The following is a 16490-nucleotide window of genomic DNA, read 5'->3' as shown; positions in this document are numbered from 1 at the left end:
AAAGTTATGCAAGTGTACGAACTAATAAGAATTTGCTACCTTAATAGTTTGTATAAACATTGTAAAAACGTTTTTGGCTATAAGATTACTCTCAAAAGAATTAATGGCATTATTAAGGGGACAAAGTGTAATTTTATTGAACAAAATTGTTAAACTTAGTACCTATTAATATAATAATATTTTTATAAAAAAAATTAGGGGGGGCAATGGCCCCCCCTAGTCCAATAACAGCTCCGCCCATGCTTCCGAGTTCTTCTGCCTCCCATTATATATGTAACTCTGCACCACAACCCATACTTGCTTTCTTGGCACATGGCATGAAATGATTTTTCGTATGAATTCTTTGTTAAGGATATGGATCCAGGACCACAACCCATACTTGCTTTCTTGGCACATGGCATGAAATGATTTATCGTATGAATTCTTTGTTAAGGATATGGATCCAGGAAAAAGCAAGTACGGGTTGCGGTGCACTGCAGAGTTACATATATAATGGGAGGCAGAAGAACTCGGAATGATAACCAAATAATGAAGAAGCTAGCTTGTATGTTTTTTTATTTTTATTTTATATATATATATATATATATATATATATATATATATATAGACACACACTACAGCAATCCATGTGACTTTAAAACTTGCTTTTTCCTGGATCCATTCATCCAATCTCTTAACAATTAATGAATTCATAGGAAAAATTATTCTAAGGATTCGTTTATTTTGCTAAAACTGAAATTTTTTTTGTTGAAAGTACTATACATAAAAGTAAAAATTAGCTAAAGTAATACAGTTGAACTGATGAATAATACCAAAAAATGCAATAGGACCTATAAATAGTACCAAAAATAAACTAAATAGTAAAATAAGTTAGCAAAAATAATCCATGCCAAGCGCATCTGTTTGAAATTCACTTATTTTGCTGAAACTGAATTTTTTTTGCTGAAAGTATTTTAGATTAAGGTAAACGTTATCTTAAATAGTACAATAAGACTCATGAATTATACCAAAAAGTACACTAGGGCCTATAAATAATCGCAAAAATAAGTTGAATAATAAAATAAGCTAATTTTTTAATTTGAAGCCAAATGCACATTTAATAGACCCCTTAACTCATGCCAAGGATAAAATTAAAAAAAAATTTAAATAGCACACCAATCCATGTGACTTTAAAACTTGCTTCTTTTTCGTAATCCTTATCTCTTAACATTAATTCATACGAAAAATTATTTTAATAGACCCCATATATCATGCCAATGATAAAATTTAAAACATTTTTGTACTCCTATAATCTTTGTGATGTATATATCCTAAGCACATTAGTTTACAAATTGTTTTTAGAAAATTTTTTAATCTAAAAAAAGGAAAATAATCTTTTGACAGTTTTTATTTTATTTTATATTTTCAGTGGTATAAAAATATTTTAAAATGATTCATTAACAAATGCCCTAAGGACACCTATTAATTGGATACCAAAAAGAATTTATCGTAAATGTATATTAATTTAATAGATTAGAGATACAATTTTTTTTTTTTAATAATTATAGAGGTGGTAAGTTTTTGTTAGTTGTTATAAGCCCATGGGTAGAGCTCACCATTGAAAATTGACTTGCAAAAGGAGGGTACTAAAGAGTTTATAAACACATGATTAAGGTTACACTTTATCCATGTGGGACATTAAGATCACAACATTAGTACATAAGTAAAAAAGTAATGTTACTAATGTGATCAAATAATGACAAACAAAAATTTGTTAAGTCAATTGTTTTTGAAAATATTGAATTAGGGTTTATTGTATTTGTAGTTTTACTGATATATATATATATATTATGTATATTGAATTAGGGTTTTAATTTGTTGCATTTGCATGGTTGATTTGTTTAAAAAAAAAAAAATTTTAAATCCTACCTTTATTGTAAGCCCTACTAGAGGTGGTTTTTATGAATATTAAAAAATATTGCTTCCTATTATAGTCATTATATGTTTTTTTTTTTTGAAAAGAACATTTTTGAAATAAAGTTTTGGTTTCTTTGTGAACTGATATTTCAAATATATAAAGTTGAATAAAAGTATAAACTTCCCATATTTTTCAGTTTGCTAAGGACTTGCAATTTCCTAAAAAGTGTCTTAAATGTAAGATACTTTGGTCTTTAGCACTTACAAAAAAAAAAAAAATATATATATATATATATACACACACACATACATATATATAATTTCCCTTTTCCTTTTTATTTTTCCCCTGCATTTAACACGTACTTAATTGATTTTCCTTCTGTTTGTTAGTATTTATTATTTATTATGATATTATTCATTAATTTTTTTTGAGAAAAAATATATTATTCATTAAGATAACACAATATTGCATCATTAGCATAGCCATATGACATACAATCAATAATTAAAGGATTTTTTTTTGATAATCAATTATAGGAAGTTAGAGTGTTAATACTTCTCTCTCAAATTTTATATATTAACATAGATATGTACTTATAAAAGAGATGTCAAGTACTAATCAACAGCACAGAATTCACTAAATAGGCGATCGTTTTCATTCATGTCCACCCTTGAAAGCTCGATTGGAAAAACATAACTTAACAACCCTAATTTTATTTTTTATATAGAATCATGTTGTTTCGCATGAAATGGATGTTTGTCGATCAAAAGAATGATTTTAGGAAAAATTTCAAAAGGATATTCTAAAGCACAAAGCAAAGTCCTAACACGACAGCCGTAGAACAATCATACTCAAATTAAAAGCAAGAGCAATTTCTCAAAGCTAGTTCTTAAGGGCCCATTTGATAATACAGTTTAGGTATTGGTTTTCAAAATAATGTGAAAATTATGCTTTAAAAATGTTATGAATATACTTGTTTAAAAGTATTCACAATGCAAAAAAATTGTTTAGTATCATGTTTGTAATTAAGAACATATTTTTAAAAGCGAAAAACACAATTGAGTGTTTAGTTTGAGTGTGCATCTTTAAGAAGTTTGTGATTTATGTGTTGTCAACGTCATATGGGTTCTACAGTTTTCAAAATAATTACAATAATGCCACTAAAAACTATTACTTGAAAACTGAAAACTTCTTTTGTGGTATTCTCAAAATACAATGCAAACACTCTAAATTGAAAACTATGACTCAAATCTTTGTTAAACTCTCCTACCAAACATGTATTTTTTTTTTTTTTGAAGACTCAATTTTCAGTATTTAAACACTAAAAACTATTAACCCCCCTCCCCCTATCCAATTTTCTTGATGCATACCCAAATCATTTAAGATGGCCAAATATATAAAAGATTCTGTTAAGTCCATGGTTTATAAATTAGCAAATCGTAAACAAAAGTTAAGTCTATAACGTGTTAGCTAGGTCCATAGTTTATTTGTTTTAAGGATATTGGTTTATGGTTAGAATTAACCATAATCTGAGTGTGTAAGCATAATTTGATTAATTAATTAAATTTGACTGAAAATTAGTTAAATTATACCAACCAGTCTCTCAATTTCTCAACTAATTCAACCAATGGAAAGGAGGTTGTCCTATGATATCACTCAATCGGGAGTTGTGATTTGTGAATGCCATGCAATTAATGTGTCCAAGATCCATGTTTGATTCATATAGGCGAAATCACTCGAGCTAAAGTAGTAGGCCGCATTTACAAACACTTCTCTAAGTCAAAAGTACTCATGATTGATATAATATTTATTGGCAAAAACAAAGTGTGACCAATCAATACTTGCAATACCAAAAACATAGACCATAAAGTCATAAAGTAACCGACACAACAACTTATTTGATAATCAAAACACGACTCCTAAAATATAGTCCACAAATAACTTCGACACAAACTGAAATGACGCACATATTGTCCACAATGCTGCCACTGCACTGGCGGACGTTATTCTCAGCATCACTTTTTCTTTAACCTTAAAATTCAACCCCTTTTTGTCAAGGAGATGACCAAATTAACGTATTCACATTTCTCTGCTTCCATGTGATCAAGGACAACATCTTTAAACCTTTGAAACAAGTTGTCCATGTTTTCTTCACCAAACTGGCTAGCCAATATAGGTTCACCAACGGCCCTAATGTAAGTGGCAATCATTGTTGCCCTTTCTTGCCTATCGAGGCCGCTATTAGCTTTCTTTATGTGAGAGTCCCAATCCATTTTGAAAACTTCAAGTTTAAGCAAAGTAAAAGATCCTTCAACCTCGATCACCCTCTTGACTTCCTCGGTAGTTGGTGCATAGTATGGCAAATTGAAGGTGTCCAGTTTCTCTGCTTCTATTAAGCCCTGAAATTAATGAACCAAAGTAACTTTGATAATTTAATAGTTACAATAGAAGAAAAGACTCCAACAAAGTTAAGTTCCATTAAAAATAAAATCTAAAAATGTCGAACTCTTAGACATGGTTTTATCTTATATAATTAGGTGTACTAAATACATGTCCTATCTCTTTCTAGCAAAAAATAGTACCAATAGTTGTTGAAAACTTGTATTATAGCAGCAATAATTTTATGCCTTTTCCGTTATAATTTGCATGGTGCAGCAGCAGCAGCAGGATACCGGGACAGACAGCCCGTGAATAACGTATGGCAGGAAGGATCTTGGGTCGGCATAAGTCGATGGAGGTAAAAAAAGATCAACAGTGGTGTGCCCAGAGGCCATAGTCCCATAGACGTACGATTATAATTGGCTCATATTTACCCACTTTCCATACTTGACTTGGGTCTTTAATTTTCGTTCACATTACAAGTTATTATAAATTTTGCGAAAAAAAAAAAATCTAACCACGATAATAAATGTAATTGGTGTCACTTAAATAATATAGCATATTAAGTTATGATTGAAGTTATATATATATATTTTAATAGTTCACAACTAACACAAATATTTTAAAGTGATAATAATTACACACTCATCACATACATATTACCACATGGACTAAAATAATGTTTTAAAAATACGATTTCAAAAGGGAGTATGTAGAGTGTACGTAATAGCGAGTAATTTTCTTATACTTTTTTTTAGCACTACTTACAACATACATGTCACCTCAAATAGTTGTGAAAAAAATTGTAAAAACTTTAGGTTATGTTTGGTAACAATTCTTTTTTTCTATTTCCAAAAACCTGTATTTGGGAATATAAAGAAAAAACACTTTTCTTGTATTTTTGAAATCAACAACATGTTTAGTTAATTGAAATTAAAAAGATAGTTTTTTGAAGAAAAAAAAAAAAACTAAAATATGTTATTATTAGGATTTGAACTCTAATGTTAACTTATTAAATGAGACAGATTCATTAAATTAAACGTTCATTGACTTTTGAAAATTAAAAACTAAAAACAGTCTTTTGCATATTTTTAGTTTTCTTCACAAATTGAGTTTGAGAATAGTTTTTGTTTTCTGTTCATTTTGGGTTGCCAAATAAGAATTTAGTCTCAAAAACAGAATTATTTTTGGAAATAGAAAATAAGAGGAAAAAATAGTTACCAAATGCGAAGAGGATCTATATATTTATCTCTCTCTACAAGTTATTATTTTTATGTAACAGAAAATTATTTTTAGCTCATACGTCTCTCTCTACAAGTTAGACACTTCCTTACCTCCAAGACCATGTCGTTGAGGTTCAGTCCAACAACTTCCCAAATGCAAAGAGGATCGTTGCTTTTAATGCTGCCCATAGTTGTGAGGACCATCCGACCTCCTGGGACTAACTCTTCTGCCCTACACTTCAGGAACATTTTGAAGTCTCTTTCAAATTGCTCCAGGTATGCATTAAACACAGGAGGTGGGCTTGTCTTTGCAATACATATGTTCCCCTTGTTCATGGCCTCCTTGCTAACCAACTGTTTTGGTGCCTATATAAAATTTTTCATTGTCACATTGCATACATAACGAAGAACTAATTGAATTACTAGGATGCTTAAAGTTACTTAAGATAAACCTACATGAAATTTTCAAAGCATGAAAGATAGGAAGTAAAATATCTCTCATGAAAAGTCCTATCTTTGCAAGTTTGTATATACCATTAATTAAGTATTTAACAATTTGTATGCATATATCAAAAAAAGAAAAGAAATAACTTGTATGCATTTTGCTAACATTGGTGTTTATGCAGTGAGTTCATTGGTTTGGAGTGTGATGTAACCCCATAAGTCTCAAGTTCGATCCACCATACGTTCCACACCAACACCACTTCCTATATATACATAGAGGGTTAAATGGCGTGACATTTTTTGTCAATTTGGATGGAGCTAGAATCTGCTGGAACTTAATGCGCACTTTCATTTGGTTTTGAAAACTAAAGAAAGAAAATAGAAATCATGAATTTATTGAAATTTTAAAAGAATTCTTTTATGACTACAACTTTTTCTGTCATAACTTTAATGTGGTAGATTGTAAATGACTGCTTATTACTCTCACATAATCTCGCTACTTTTTTTTCCCACCACTCATAATCAACTATATCATATTGTAGTAAAATTTATGCATTGGTTTTAAAAATCGGACTAAACCAACCAGTTCAAGCAATAACTAAATACTAGTACAATCTAGTAAAAATGCCCAAAATCGGCCAAAATTGGGTTAAACCGAAACCAGAGACAAAAACGATTTTGCCTCTGATTTGATTTTTAAAACCATGATTATGGTACAAAAGTTGTGTCCATGGGATTTATCATCCTAAAAATTCTAAAATCAAAGAAAAAAAAAGGCGACTACTAATGGGGAAATTAGCTAGCTAGAATATTATCAACCTCGGAGAGCCACATAAGAGCATAACAAGAATGAACAAAGTGCAGGGAATTGTTAGGGAAGAGCCTGCCATAGAAAGACCCTGGCACTGCGGTTATGAAACAGTGCCCAAATGAGGTTCCCTTCTCATTCTCCAACTTCTTATAGAAGCTTGGCAATGACTTGAAAATGCTGTTGAAGTCATTCCCTGGAAGATCGTTTAGGAATGCTTGCAATGAGGGTGGTGGGCGGTTCAGCTTTTGGGACTTGGTGCCAATGATGTCCATGACTTTTGATACAGCTAAAAGGGTATTTGGTCCAGCTGAGCAACCCAAATCCGCCATTTTCAAACACTCGGGGAACAGAGTGAGGTAAAGCTCCTCCATGCTCTCTTCAAGTATGGGCTTAACCATAGCTGCCACAGTTCTCTACAATTTTAAACAAACAAATCAAGTTGATGTATATATGAGAAAGAAAAGAACAAAACAACATTAAGAGTGACATTGAGAGAGGACTGACTTGAAGTTGCGAGTTCATTGCATAGCTTGTTTTTCCATCTCCACCATTCATGTGAAGGACTTGCTCTACCTCCATTGTTGCTTATTGATACTAGTTTCTAGTTTCTAAAGCTATTCTTCTTTGCTTATTTTTGTGTGTGTAATAAACTGGTAGGTGCGTCTATTTATAGCAAAAATGGAATTAAAGCTGGCATATTCAAGCTTACGTAATGGTGTTTAGTAAGTTTACCAATGTCCTTTTGCTTCCTTAGTATAAGCTACAGTAACCAAGGGTTTTTATATATATATATTTTTTGAAGAGTGGTGCAACACAAGACTGAGTAGATGCCTATCTAATCAATTATAAACAAAAAATACAGAGTAGCGCCAAAAAAAAAAAGAAAAAAAAAAGTATAATTTTAAAATTCGCTTAATTTATTAAAATTGAATTTTTTTTACTAAAAGTACTGTAAATAAAATCAAATGTTAGTTGAAATAGTATAGTAAAATTTATAAATAAAATCAAAAAGTGTAGTGAGACCTATAAATAGTAACAAAAAAAAACTGAATAGTAAAATAAGTTGGCAAAAAATAAGCTAGCTAAACAAACACTATATTTAATTAAAAAATGGTAGATTTATGGGAAAGTAATAGTAGCAAGTAGTAGCATAGAAAAATTATAGTAAAAGTTGTGAGTTTGTTTGTAATAATAAAAAACTTCTTATAAAAAAAGATTTTGTTAACAGATACTTTAAGACCATTTGTTTATATAAGATTACTTTTAAAATATATTTATGAAAAATGAAAAAATTAACTAAATTTTTGGATAATTTTGTATATTTTTTATAAAAATAATTTAAAATTTTTCTTAAAATTATTTATTAAAAAATGTCTTTAAACCACCTATTAATCAGATCCTTATAAAAAACAAAAACGAAAAGATGTCTATATCAGTCTAATTAGCTGGACTATCTTGCATGCATGATTCAAAATTTCATGTCTGGTCATATGGTCAGCAAGTTTCACGGGTGTAGTCTTGTTTGATTTTTGATATAAGGTTTAAGCCATTCCTTAACATTAAAAAAAAATTATCAAATACCATATATACCTCCACATTTTTCCCATTTACTTTATGTACCGAGCAATGCTACAAAAAATTTGACAGTATTTTAACACCAATAGAGAGTTAATAAGTTTGTATTTAGTTTTTATTTGGAATTATCACTTACATAACTTTTTTTACTTTCAAGTAGTAATTTGCCACACATCAATAGATGTCAAATTTGTTGTCAATTTATAGATTTTCTCTTACTTAACCATATCTTATTTTGATTTAATATGTAATCAATGGGTAGTGGTAGAGTTAAGAAATTTTCTTTGGGGGAATGTAGTTAACCTTAAGTTTACACAAGAATATGTGTGCATGTATTCATTATAAATTGAATCTAATTACTTTATGTCTAAAAAGGATAAACATTATGTCAAGATTTTTGCGGCTCAATTGGTTCACATCTCTTAGTATTTTCAATAAAGATATTTAGGGTTTAAATCCTCTCACACTCATTGTAAGTATATATGTGTGTGTGTATATATATATATATATATAAAAGAGTATAAGCATTACAAAGTTGCTAGTTTTAAGAAAAAAAAATATGTCGTTATATTTTTATGTACAATAATTTGAAGAATAATTTTTATATTTTATGTTTTTATTTTAAATTTTTTTATGCAAAAGAATAATATGTAAGGGTGTTTGTATATATTCTCAAATCACATGTTATGTATTCAATGATTTTTACGCCACATGATAATTATATGAAACACTTTTTTAACAATTTGCTCATAGTATACGAGACTGAGATTGTGATTAAATTAATTATGAATCAACACACATGAAAACAATTGGAAACTAAAATGGCATAATAAGAAAAGAATAAGGTGGAGAGATATTATTACATTTTACACAAAACTACATATGCTAAGTTATAATCTATTATATATATATAATATTATCACTTGACATAAATTTTGGGTGAGTTATGATATAATATCATTGAGTAGGTATAAATATGCTTACACTAACAAGAATATAAATGCTAAAAAAAAATTGAGGGAACAAAATGGTATTTTTCCTAAAAATTACTTATAAATATAATAATATTACAAATAGGGGTGTAGCTAGGATTTTTAACTTAGGGTGGCCGAATTACATGTTTGTACATTAGACATAACTCATATATTTATGTATACGTATATGTGAGATAGATAGAGTTAAAAGAAATAAAGAAATCAAGCTTAATGATTAAGAATGCCACCAAAAAAATCGTTAGTTTAAGCAAAACAATAAACTTTTAGCTTCTTTCACATTTGAACATGCACAAACATAGTGCACTTTTGTTTACTTAAAAAAAAAAATAGCACCTTGACAACTTTGTATTTTTTTTTCTTTTTGGTTTGAGTAAACGTGTATTTTGTTGAATGAAGTCCACTTGAGAAACTAAAATATTGTAATTGTAAAAACTGTCATATTTCAAAAGGAATGCTATAAAGAAATTAACATTGTATAATACATAAGACCCACAACAAAATAAAACATATGACAATTGCTCCAGTTACTTGTTGAACCAAAGGATAATGATTGAAGGGTAACTAATACTTTTACTTTGTTTTAGTCATTTTATATGCCATAATTTGCTAGACAATCCCACTTAGCTAATTATTTTCATTACTTTCATATACTTTCTTTAATCCTAATAGTTCCATGCGCTGGATACATCCAATCATTAACCAATAAGATTGAGACATACTAATGGTATCAAATATTTTTATCACTCATGCTAGTATGCCATTCTATGTAGTTTTGAGAAATAATTGCCTTAGCCCTTTGATCGATCATACAACCACAACATATATCAATGGGGAAACCACTAAAACTAACATTAGACTAGGTATGTGAATTTTTTTGAAGGGACCAATTAATACATATGTAGGGGCCAGCTTTTTTTTTTTTTTTTATATGGTATTATATAGGGGTTTCAAAAGCTTTGGGGGGGGGGGGGGGCATGGTCCCCCTCCCCCAAGTTTATGTGTGCCTCTGTCCCTGATTACAAAGAAAAAATAATTTTTTGGGGGTGGGTCCCCCTGCTACATGTGGCTCCATCATGTCAATGGAAAAGAGAATAAATTGTTACTGTTCACTTAGTATGGTATGTTAGGCTTCAACACACAAAAGCAAGCTTCTTCCTTTAGATTTTTTCCAGTATCACACTTTCTCTCCAACATTCCTTTACTCATATGGTCACATATAAGAGAAAAAAAAAAAAAAAGCATAAAACTTTTTACTTTTTCTCAAATATGGGTTCAGATTCTGTCTAGTGATGATTTTAATCCCCATAATTTTAGGAAAATGTTATTGATTTGGATGTATGTGTATTATATGGTGTTTGTACAATTATTAGAGATATTTTTGTTATTTGAATAGATTTTAAATGTCCTTAACCTGATTTTTGGTAATTTCTCACCTGCCTATAGCCCAATTATAATAGGAGGATTCCTATATCTATGTTAAATACCACAATAAAACTATAGATACTTCATGGACATAAACCACCTAAACCTAGGTCAGGTGTCATGTGTGTTGACCTTTTCTACTTTTTATTTTCTATTGTTCACAACTCACAAGCCAAGCCATAAATTTGAGTTAGTAGTACTTTTTTTTTTTTTGGGTAATTATACTTTACCACCATAAATTATACATTATATTATACTTTGTACCCTAAACTTTCAGAATGCACAGTTAGCATTCTAAATTATAACCCATCTTACACTTTGCAACCCGCGTGCCGTCAATTTTGCCGTTATTTTGGATAGAAAACTAATGTTTAGGGTGTAAATTGTAATTGAGAGTACAGTTTAAGGTGGTAAAATGTAATTTCTTCTTTGTTTTTATAGGGATTGAGAAGAAAAGGAAATTAGGTCTTTTCATATGGTGCCGTCTAAGTTAATGGTAGAATTGAAGGCATGGTGCAAAGTGTAAAACAATTTATAGTTTAGGGAGGAATCGTGCATTATGAAATTTTGAAGCGTAAAATTTAACTAGATATATACTTTAGGGTGGCAAAATATAATTTTTCATTTTTGTTATTGACATGTCAAGAGTATTGTAAGTCAAATAATATAATTGATTCTTGGTATTTTCAAAGGAGAAAGTGTAAAACAATTTATATTTCGAATCTTTTCACTCTAAACTATATATATATATATATATATATATATATATATATATATATATATATATATATATATATATATATATATATATATCCTAACAATCTTGTGGCATTCAATACTTCATGTTCTAATTTCTTATACCAATAATAATTAAATGGTAAAATTAAGCATTTTTAATAATATTATAGAGGAGAGTAAATTTGAGAAAAAAATGCTAGTATTACAATAAAATACACAATTTAATTTTTTGATAATTCGTCCATATTGTAAATGGTATAGAAAAAAATGTTGAATTCATAATTCCTCCACCCTTAACTCTGGCAAAATTATGTATTTTATTGTGTTTGCAACATTTCTCATTTAAAGGCTACTATATATGAGCTGGTTTAGCGTTTAGTCCATGATATGTATTTTTTTTTGTCCCCATATACTATGAATGATTTTACTTGTTACATTCAAATTGATTCTCCATTTTTCTCTATCGGTCAAAGTTTGCCGTGTTAGAATGGCAGGAAAATAGCAAGTCTAAGAAGTGACTGTTTGGATCTAGCATCTCTGCGTCCGTGTTCTCGTTTTCTCCTTTTTTTTTTTTTTTTAAGCAGTAACTTTTGGCCAATTCAACCGTGAACAGTACATCGTGTACTATTTATGAAACTCACAAACTTTACTTTTCAGTAATTTTTCCATTAAAAATGAGTCTCACATCATTATTTATACATTTAAAAATTATTTTACTACAAATTTCCGATTTTTAATTTTTAATTTTAACAAAATAAGTTTTATTTAAACCTATCTAAACAAGATTGCTATTTTGGAAATTTGAAGGACAGTAGTGAAGTAGGAGTGAGAAGAGAAGGAAAGAAATCAGGCGGTCTGGTCTTGTCATGTCGGAGGTGGACTGGTGGAGTGGAAAGAAGATTCCCTCCTGAGTCATGAGTCATGACCTGACCCACCAAAACCAAGCCGGCAGAGGGTGAGTTTGGATTCTTCTTATATTTTACTGTACCATAATTTATACTTATAGGATTTATTTATAATATGGTAATTAAGAGTAAGATATATTAAGACAAAGATTTTTATAATTTAAAAATACTTGTTTTATGATTTAAGTTTTACAATAAAAGTTACTGCATCATTTATAAACTCGTATGTCAGTATTTAAAATATAATGATGAAATAGTTAATATTTTTTATTTATTATTCTATTTATATAGCATTAATTATATTTATTATCACATTATTTTGTAAAAAAGAAAAGCAAAATTATATAGCAGTTTCAAAATTATCCTATCATAAAGGATGGTGTTGATTGTGTGGGGGGGGGAGGATGGCAAATATAGCTATCGGTCAAATCTATATTATAGTAGTGCAAGGAGTATAATATTTATCATAATTTTTTTTTACTGTATTAATATGTTTGTTGCGATTAAAATAACATTACTCTCTGAATGCAACAAATGTGACAAGCAACAAAGATTCTCACATTGACTACCACTTTCAGGGTGGAGAAAGAAAAAAGGACCTTTATTTCTTTAATTTTTTTTCCCAGAAAATGAAACCTGTATATAATACTTAAGATTCTTCAAATGTTTGAAGATTTCTAACTTTCATGCCTTAGTTTTTGAACTTTCAAATACCACACCTGGGTTTCCGTCTGAATCTTTATAAGCATCTAAGACAATTATAATCCATTGCTATGTAGTCGATACAAATAGGACCGAGATTTGGAATTATATGGAGTTGTTGCTCTTTTGTCTTTTCCCATAAGGCTTCATATGCATTATGGAGATTTTGATTTAGGTTTGAAAAGAAGATCAAGATTACATTTAGATTTGAAAACCTAGTGAAATTGAAACAAAAGGGGAGACATTAGAAAATGTTTTGAAATTGAATAAATTTATTCATAGTTGATTCTAACTCTTAGGGTTTGTTTGTTAGTGTTGTTTAAACAACAGTTTTTGTTGTTTAAACAACCCAACATGTATTTCCACAATACTTTTATTTACATGTATTTTCATAACACTTAAATTACGTTATTAGAACAATATTACTAAACAGACACGTATTAAGAGACACTATTATTGTGCAAATGAGTTAGTTGAATTAGAGTTTGATATTGGGTATTTTCTAGGAGATGGTAGACGAAGAACATGAGAGAGAAGGACTGAAGGGGAGAAATATGCAGTTTTTTTTTTTAATTATTAAGTTTTTACCAAAATGATAAGGACGCCTGGATGTGTAAATCTATTTTTTAAAACTTATACTAATAGTTTTTGTAATTTTTTAATTAAAAAAATGATACGTCATTAAAAAAAGTGACAAGTCATTATTTGGTTAGCTAGAGGTAGCAATTCGTGTTCACGTGTCGGGTTCATGTCATGTTGACTTATGAGTATCTAACTCTATGAGTTAACACTAACCCAATATGTTTATTAAACGGGTCAAGAAATCTCAATCCTAACACAACCCATTTATCAAACAAGTCAGTCGTGTCAACCTGTTTATCAAAATGAAAAAAAAAAAATTGTATTAACCAAATTGATATGAATTATGAAAAACTAATTTGTGTGTGTGTGTGTGTATATAATGTAACGTAAAATTTAAAATTAACGAGTAATTACGTCACAAATAATCATTCAAATCTAAGGTATATCTCAATATCACAAATAATCAATCATAATATGTCAAAGAAAATAAATCATAATAACTAATGAGTTTATATACCTAAGGTTTGAAGGGTATATTGGTAAAATGCCATTTAATTAAACAGGTCAGACAGGTCAAACAGGTTCCAATGGTTGGACATTAACCCAACTCATTTATTAAACAGGTCAATCGTGTCAACCCAAATATGACATTAACCCATCAAACCTCAACCCATAATCTACTAATTCGTGTCATGTAGTGTCGGGTTCATGAGTCGTGTCCAATTTTGTCACCCCTATGGTCAGCCACATAAGTAACATAGCCTCTGAGCACGCGCGAGACGCTCTTCTATTTTTTAAGTAAAAATTAATAATTTTGCATTTATTATAATTTGGGATTTCTACTTTTTTCATTCACAAAAAAATCTAAGGGTGTAATGAATACGTGAGGTGAGTTTTGTAGATTGGAAGAGTTTTAAAACTAACAAAAGAGTGTTCCTATTTTGTAGGGAGTTAGTGACTAGATGTAGGAATTTAAATCAACGTAAAAGTAAGAGTTTATTAGAAGTAAGAAGGCATTTCAACGTAGAAATAAGAATTTGTTATTTTTGTCAATTTACTATTTTAACTCCAATTTTAAGTTTTAGGTAGGGGTATTTTTGATAGTAAAAAAAACAATAACTAACTTTCTTTTGCCAATTTACTATTTTAACCCCATTTTTTAATTTGTTGGTTAATTAATTTAGGGGTATTTTTGATAAAAAAAAAAGCAATAGCTAACTTTCTGAATCCTCTTAATATATACAGATTATTAATTGAAGTTAATAGAAGGATTAACATCGTTCATTTTTAAAGTTTGAGGGACCAATGTGCATACTTGAAACTTAAGGGACCAATTATACTCACAAAGTAAACTTCAGGGATCAATAATGTTTTTTTTTTTTTTTTTTTTTTTTTCACTCTATCTCTCTCTCTTTCTCATAAGTTTTTTCTAGCTAACTTATTTTAATATAATGATTAACTTTTTATCTATATTTATTTCTTTTGCACTACAAGTTAATTGCTAAAATCAAACATAAATAAATGTTTTATCCTCCTCTTGTTTAATTTTTTTTAAAAAAAAAAATCTCTTTTTTCTCCTAGGGTCTGTTTGGAATTCGCTTATTTTGTTAAAATTGAAATTTTTTGTTGAAAGTACTGTAGATAAAGGTAGATGTTAGTTGAAATAGAACAGTGGAACCTATGAATAGTACCAAAAAGTGTAGTGGGACCTATGAATAGTAGAAAAAATAAGTTGAATTGTAAAATAAGTTGGCAAAAAATAAGTTAGCCAAACAGACACTTAGTGTTTCTATTTTTCTAATTGTTTTATTGCTCATATAATTTTGATTGTTGTAGATGATTTTCAGTCGCTTCTATATCTTTTTTTTTTTTTTTAAAACTTTTACACTAAAAAAAAAAATAAAACTTAGCAATCGCGCGACATCTAAGTGTATATTATGAACATAATTCTATATTTGATTAAAGAGAAATGCTAACGAATGCGGGCATTGGTTAATAATCTTTTTAAAAAAAGTTTTTATAAGAAAAGAAAAAAAAGCAATTAATGTTTTGATAGCTTTTTTCATTTCCTATAAAGCGGTGTCAAAACTTTCCTAAAATGGATCCGCTTATCTCTCGTGACTCACCAGTTGCGAAAATGCCCAAAAACAGTATTTTTCTTTTAACCATTTTTGACGTTTCCAATGAAAAAACACATTCTTAATGATAAAAAACGATGAGATTAAGATTAAAACTTGAATTTCATTGATTTTAAAGTGTTAAAATTCAATTTTACATGGTTAAAATCAAACTTAAACAACATCATAACATCAAAATCAGTTTTAATTAGACTAGTTTCAAAACTATAATATGCAGAAAAATGATTGCAAAATTTTCACAACTATGAAAATAGTTTTCTTTGATTCTAAAACTCACTAAACATGTTATATAGATTCGAAAATGAAGACCACTCTGATACCAATTGTTGGAAAATCACATGTTTGTATCGCATACAAAGCATACGCAGTGAAAATTTAACGGATCTACGTCATTCGCAATCGATAATATGCACTATGTAAGTTTCAGAATTTAAGAATAAGAGAGCGTACCTTGGTGTGGTGAATTTCAAAACAAAGATTAGAAGTATTTGGGGACACTTTTAATCTTCACTCCAATTCCACTTTAGGCCCAAGAAGTGTGGTCTCTTAATCAGTTTTCAAGGGAGAAAATTAGAGTGTTTCATACTCACATACACACCATTTCATACACTTAGCAAATTATGTATATTTCTCCCTTAATATCTAATTGATTATCTAATTAGGTTGGCTTTTTGGACCT

The 16490-nt window shown here is 29.2% G+C and overlaps 1 protein-coding gene across 1 annotated transcript; it reads right to left on the bottom strand.

Annotated features, from left to right (window-relative positions):
• Positions 1 to 3672: 3672 nt before the first annotated feature.
• LOC142642296 (S-adenosyl-L-methionine:benzoic acid/salicylic acid carboxyl methyltransferase 3-like) lies at positions 3673 to 7391 on the bottom strand. Its single transcript, XM_075816648.1, has 4 exons — positions 7259 to 7391; positions 6763 to 7167; positions 5611 to 5865; positions 3673 to 4296 (listed from the first exon to the last, which is right to left on the bottom strand). Exons 1-4 carry the CDS (start codon positions 7331 to 7333, stop codon positions 3937 to 3939), a joined length of 1095 nt encoding a protein of 364 aa, XP_075672763.1. The 5' UTR covers positions 7334 to 7391; the 3' UTR covers positions 3673 to 3936.
• Positions 7392 to 16490: the final 9099 nt, after the last annotated feature.

This window comes from Castanea sativa, chromosome 7 (genome assembly GCF_040712315.1).
Source record: "Castanea sativa cultivar Marrone di Chiusa Pesio chromosome 7, ASM4071231v1".
In the NCBI taxonomy this organism is placed as follows: Eukaryota; Viridiplantae; Streptophyta; class Magnoliopsida; order Fagales; family Fagaceae; genus Castanea; species Castanea sativa.
The sequence above is the reverse complement of the archived record's forward strand: the minus strand, read 5'-3'. Positions and strand labels throughout refer to the sequence as shown.

Excerpts from the sequence above, each read along its gene's own strand:
- LOC142642296 (XM_075816648.1), bottom strand. The coding sequence starts at position 7,333 with ATGGAGGTAGAGCAAGTCCTTCACATGAATGGTGGAGATGGAAAAACA. Across the intron at positions 7,168-7,258 it reads CAATGAACTCGCAACTTCAA|AGAACTGTGGCAGCTATGGT; the intron begins GTCAGTCCTCTC and ends TTAAAATTGTAG. Across the intron at positions 5,866-6,762 it reads CTCTTATGTGGCTCTCCGAG|GCACCAAAACAGTTGGTTAG; the intron begins GTTGATAATATT and ends AATTTTATATAG.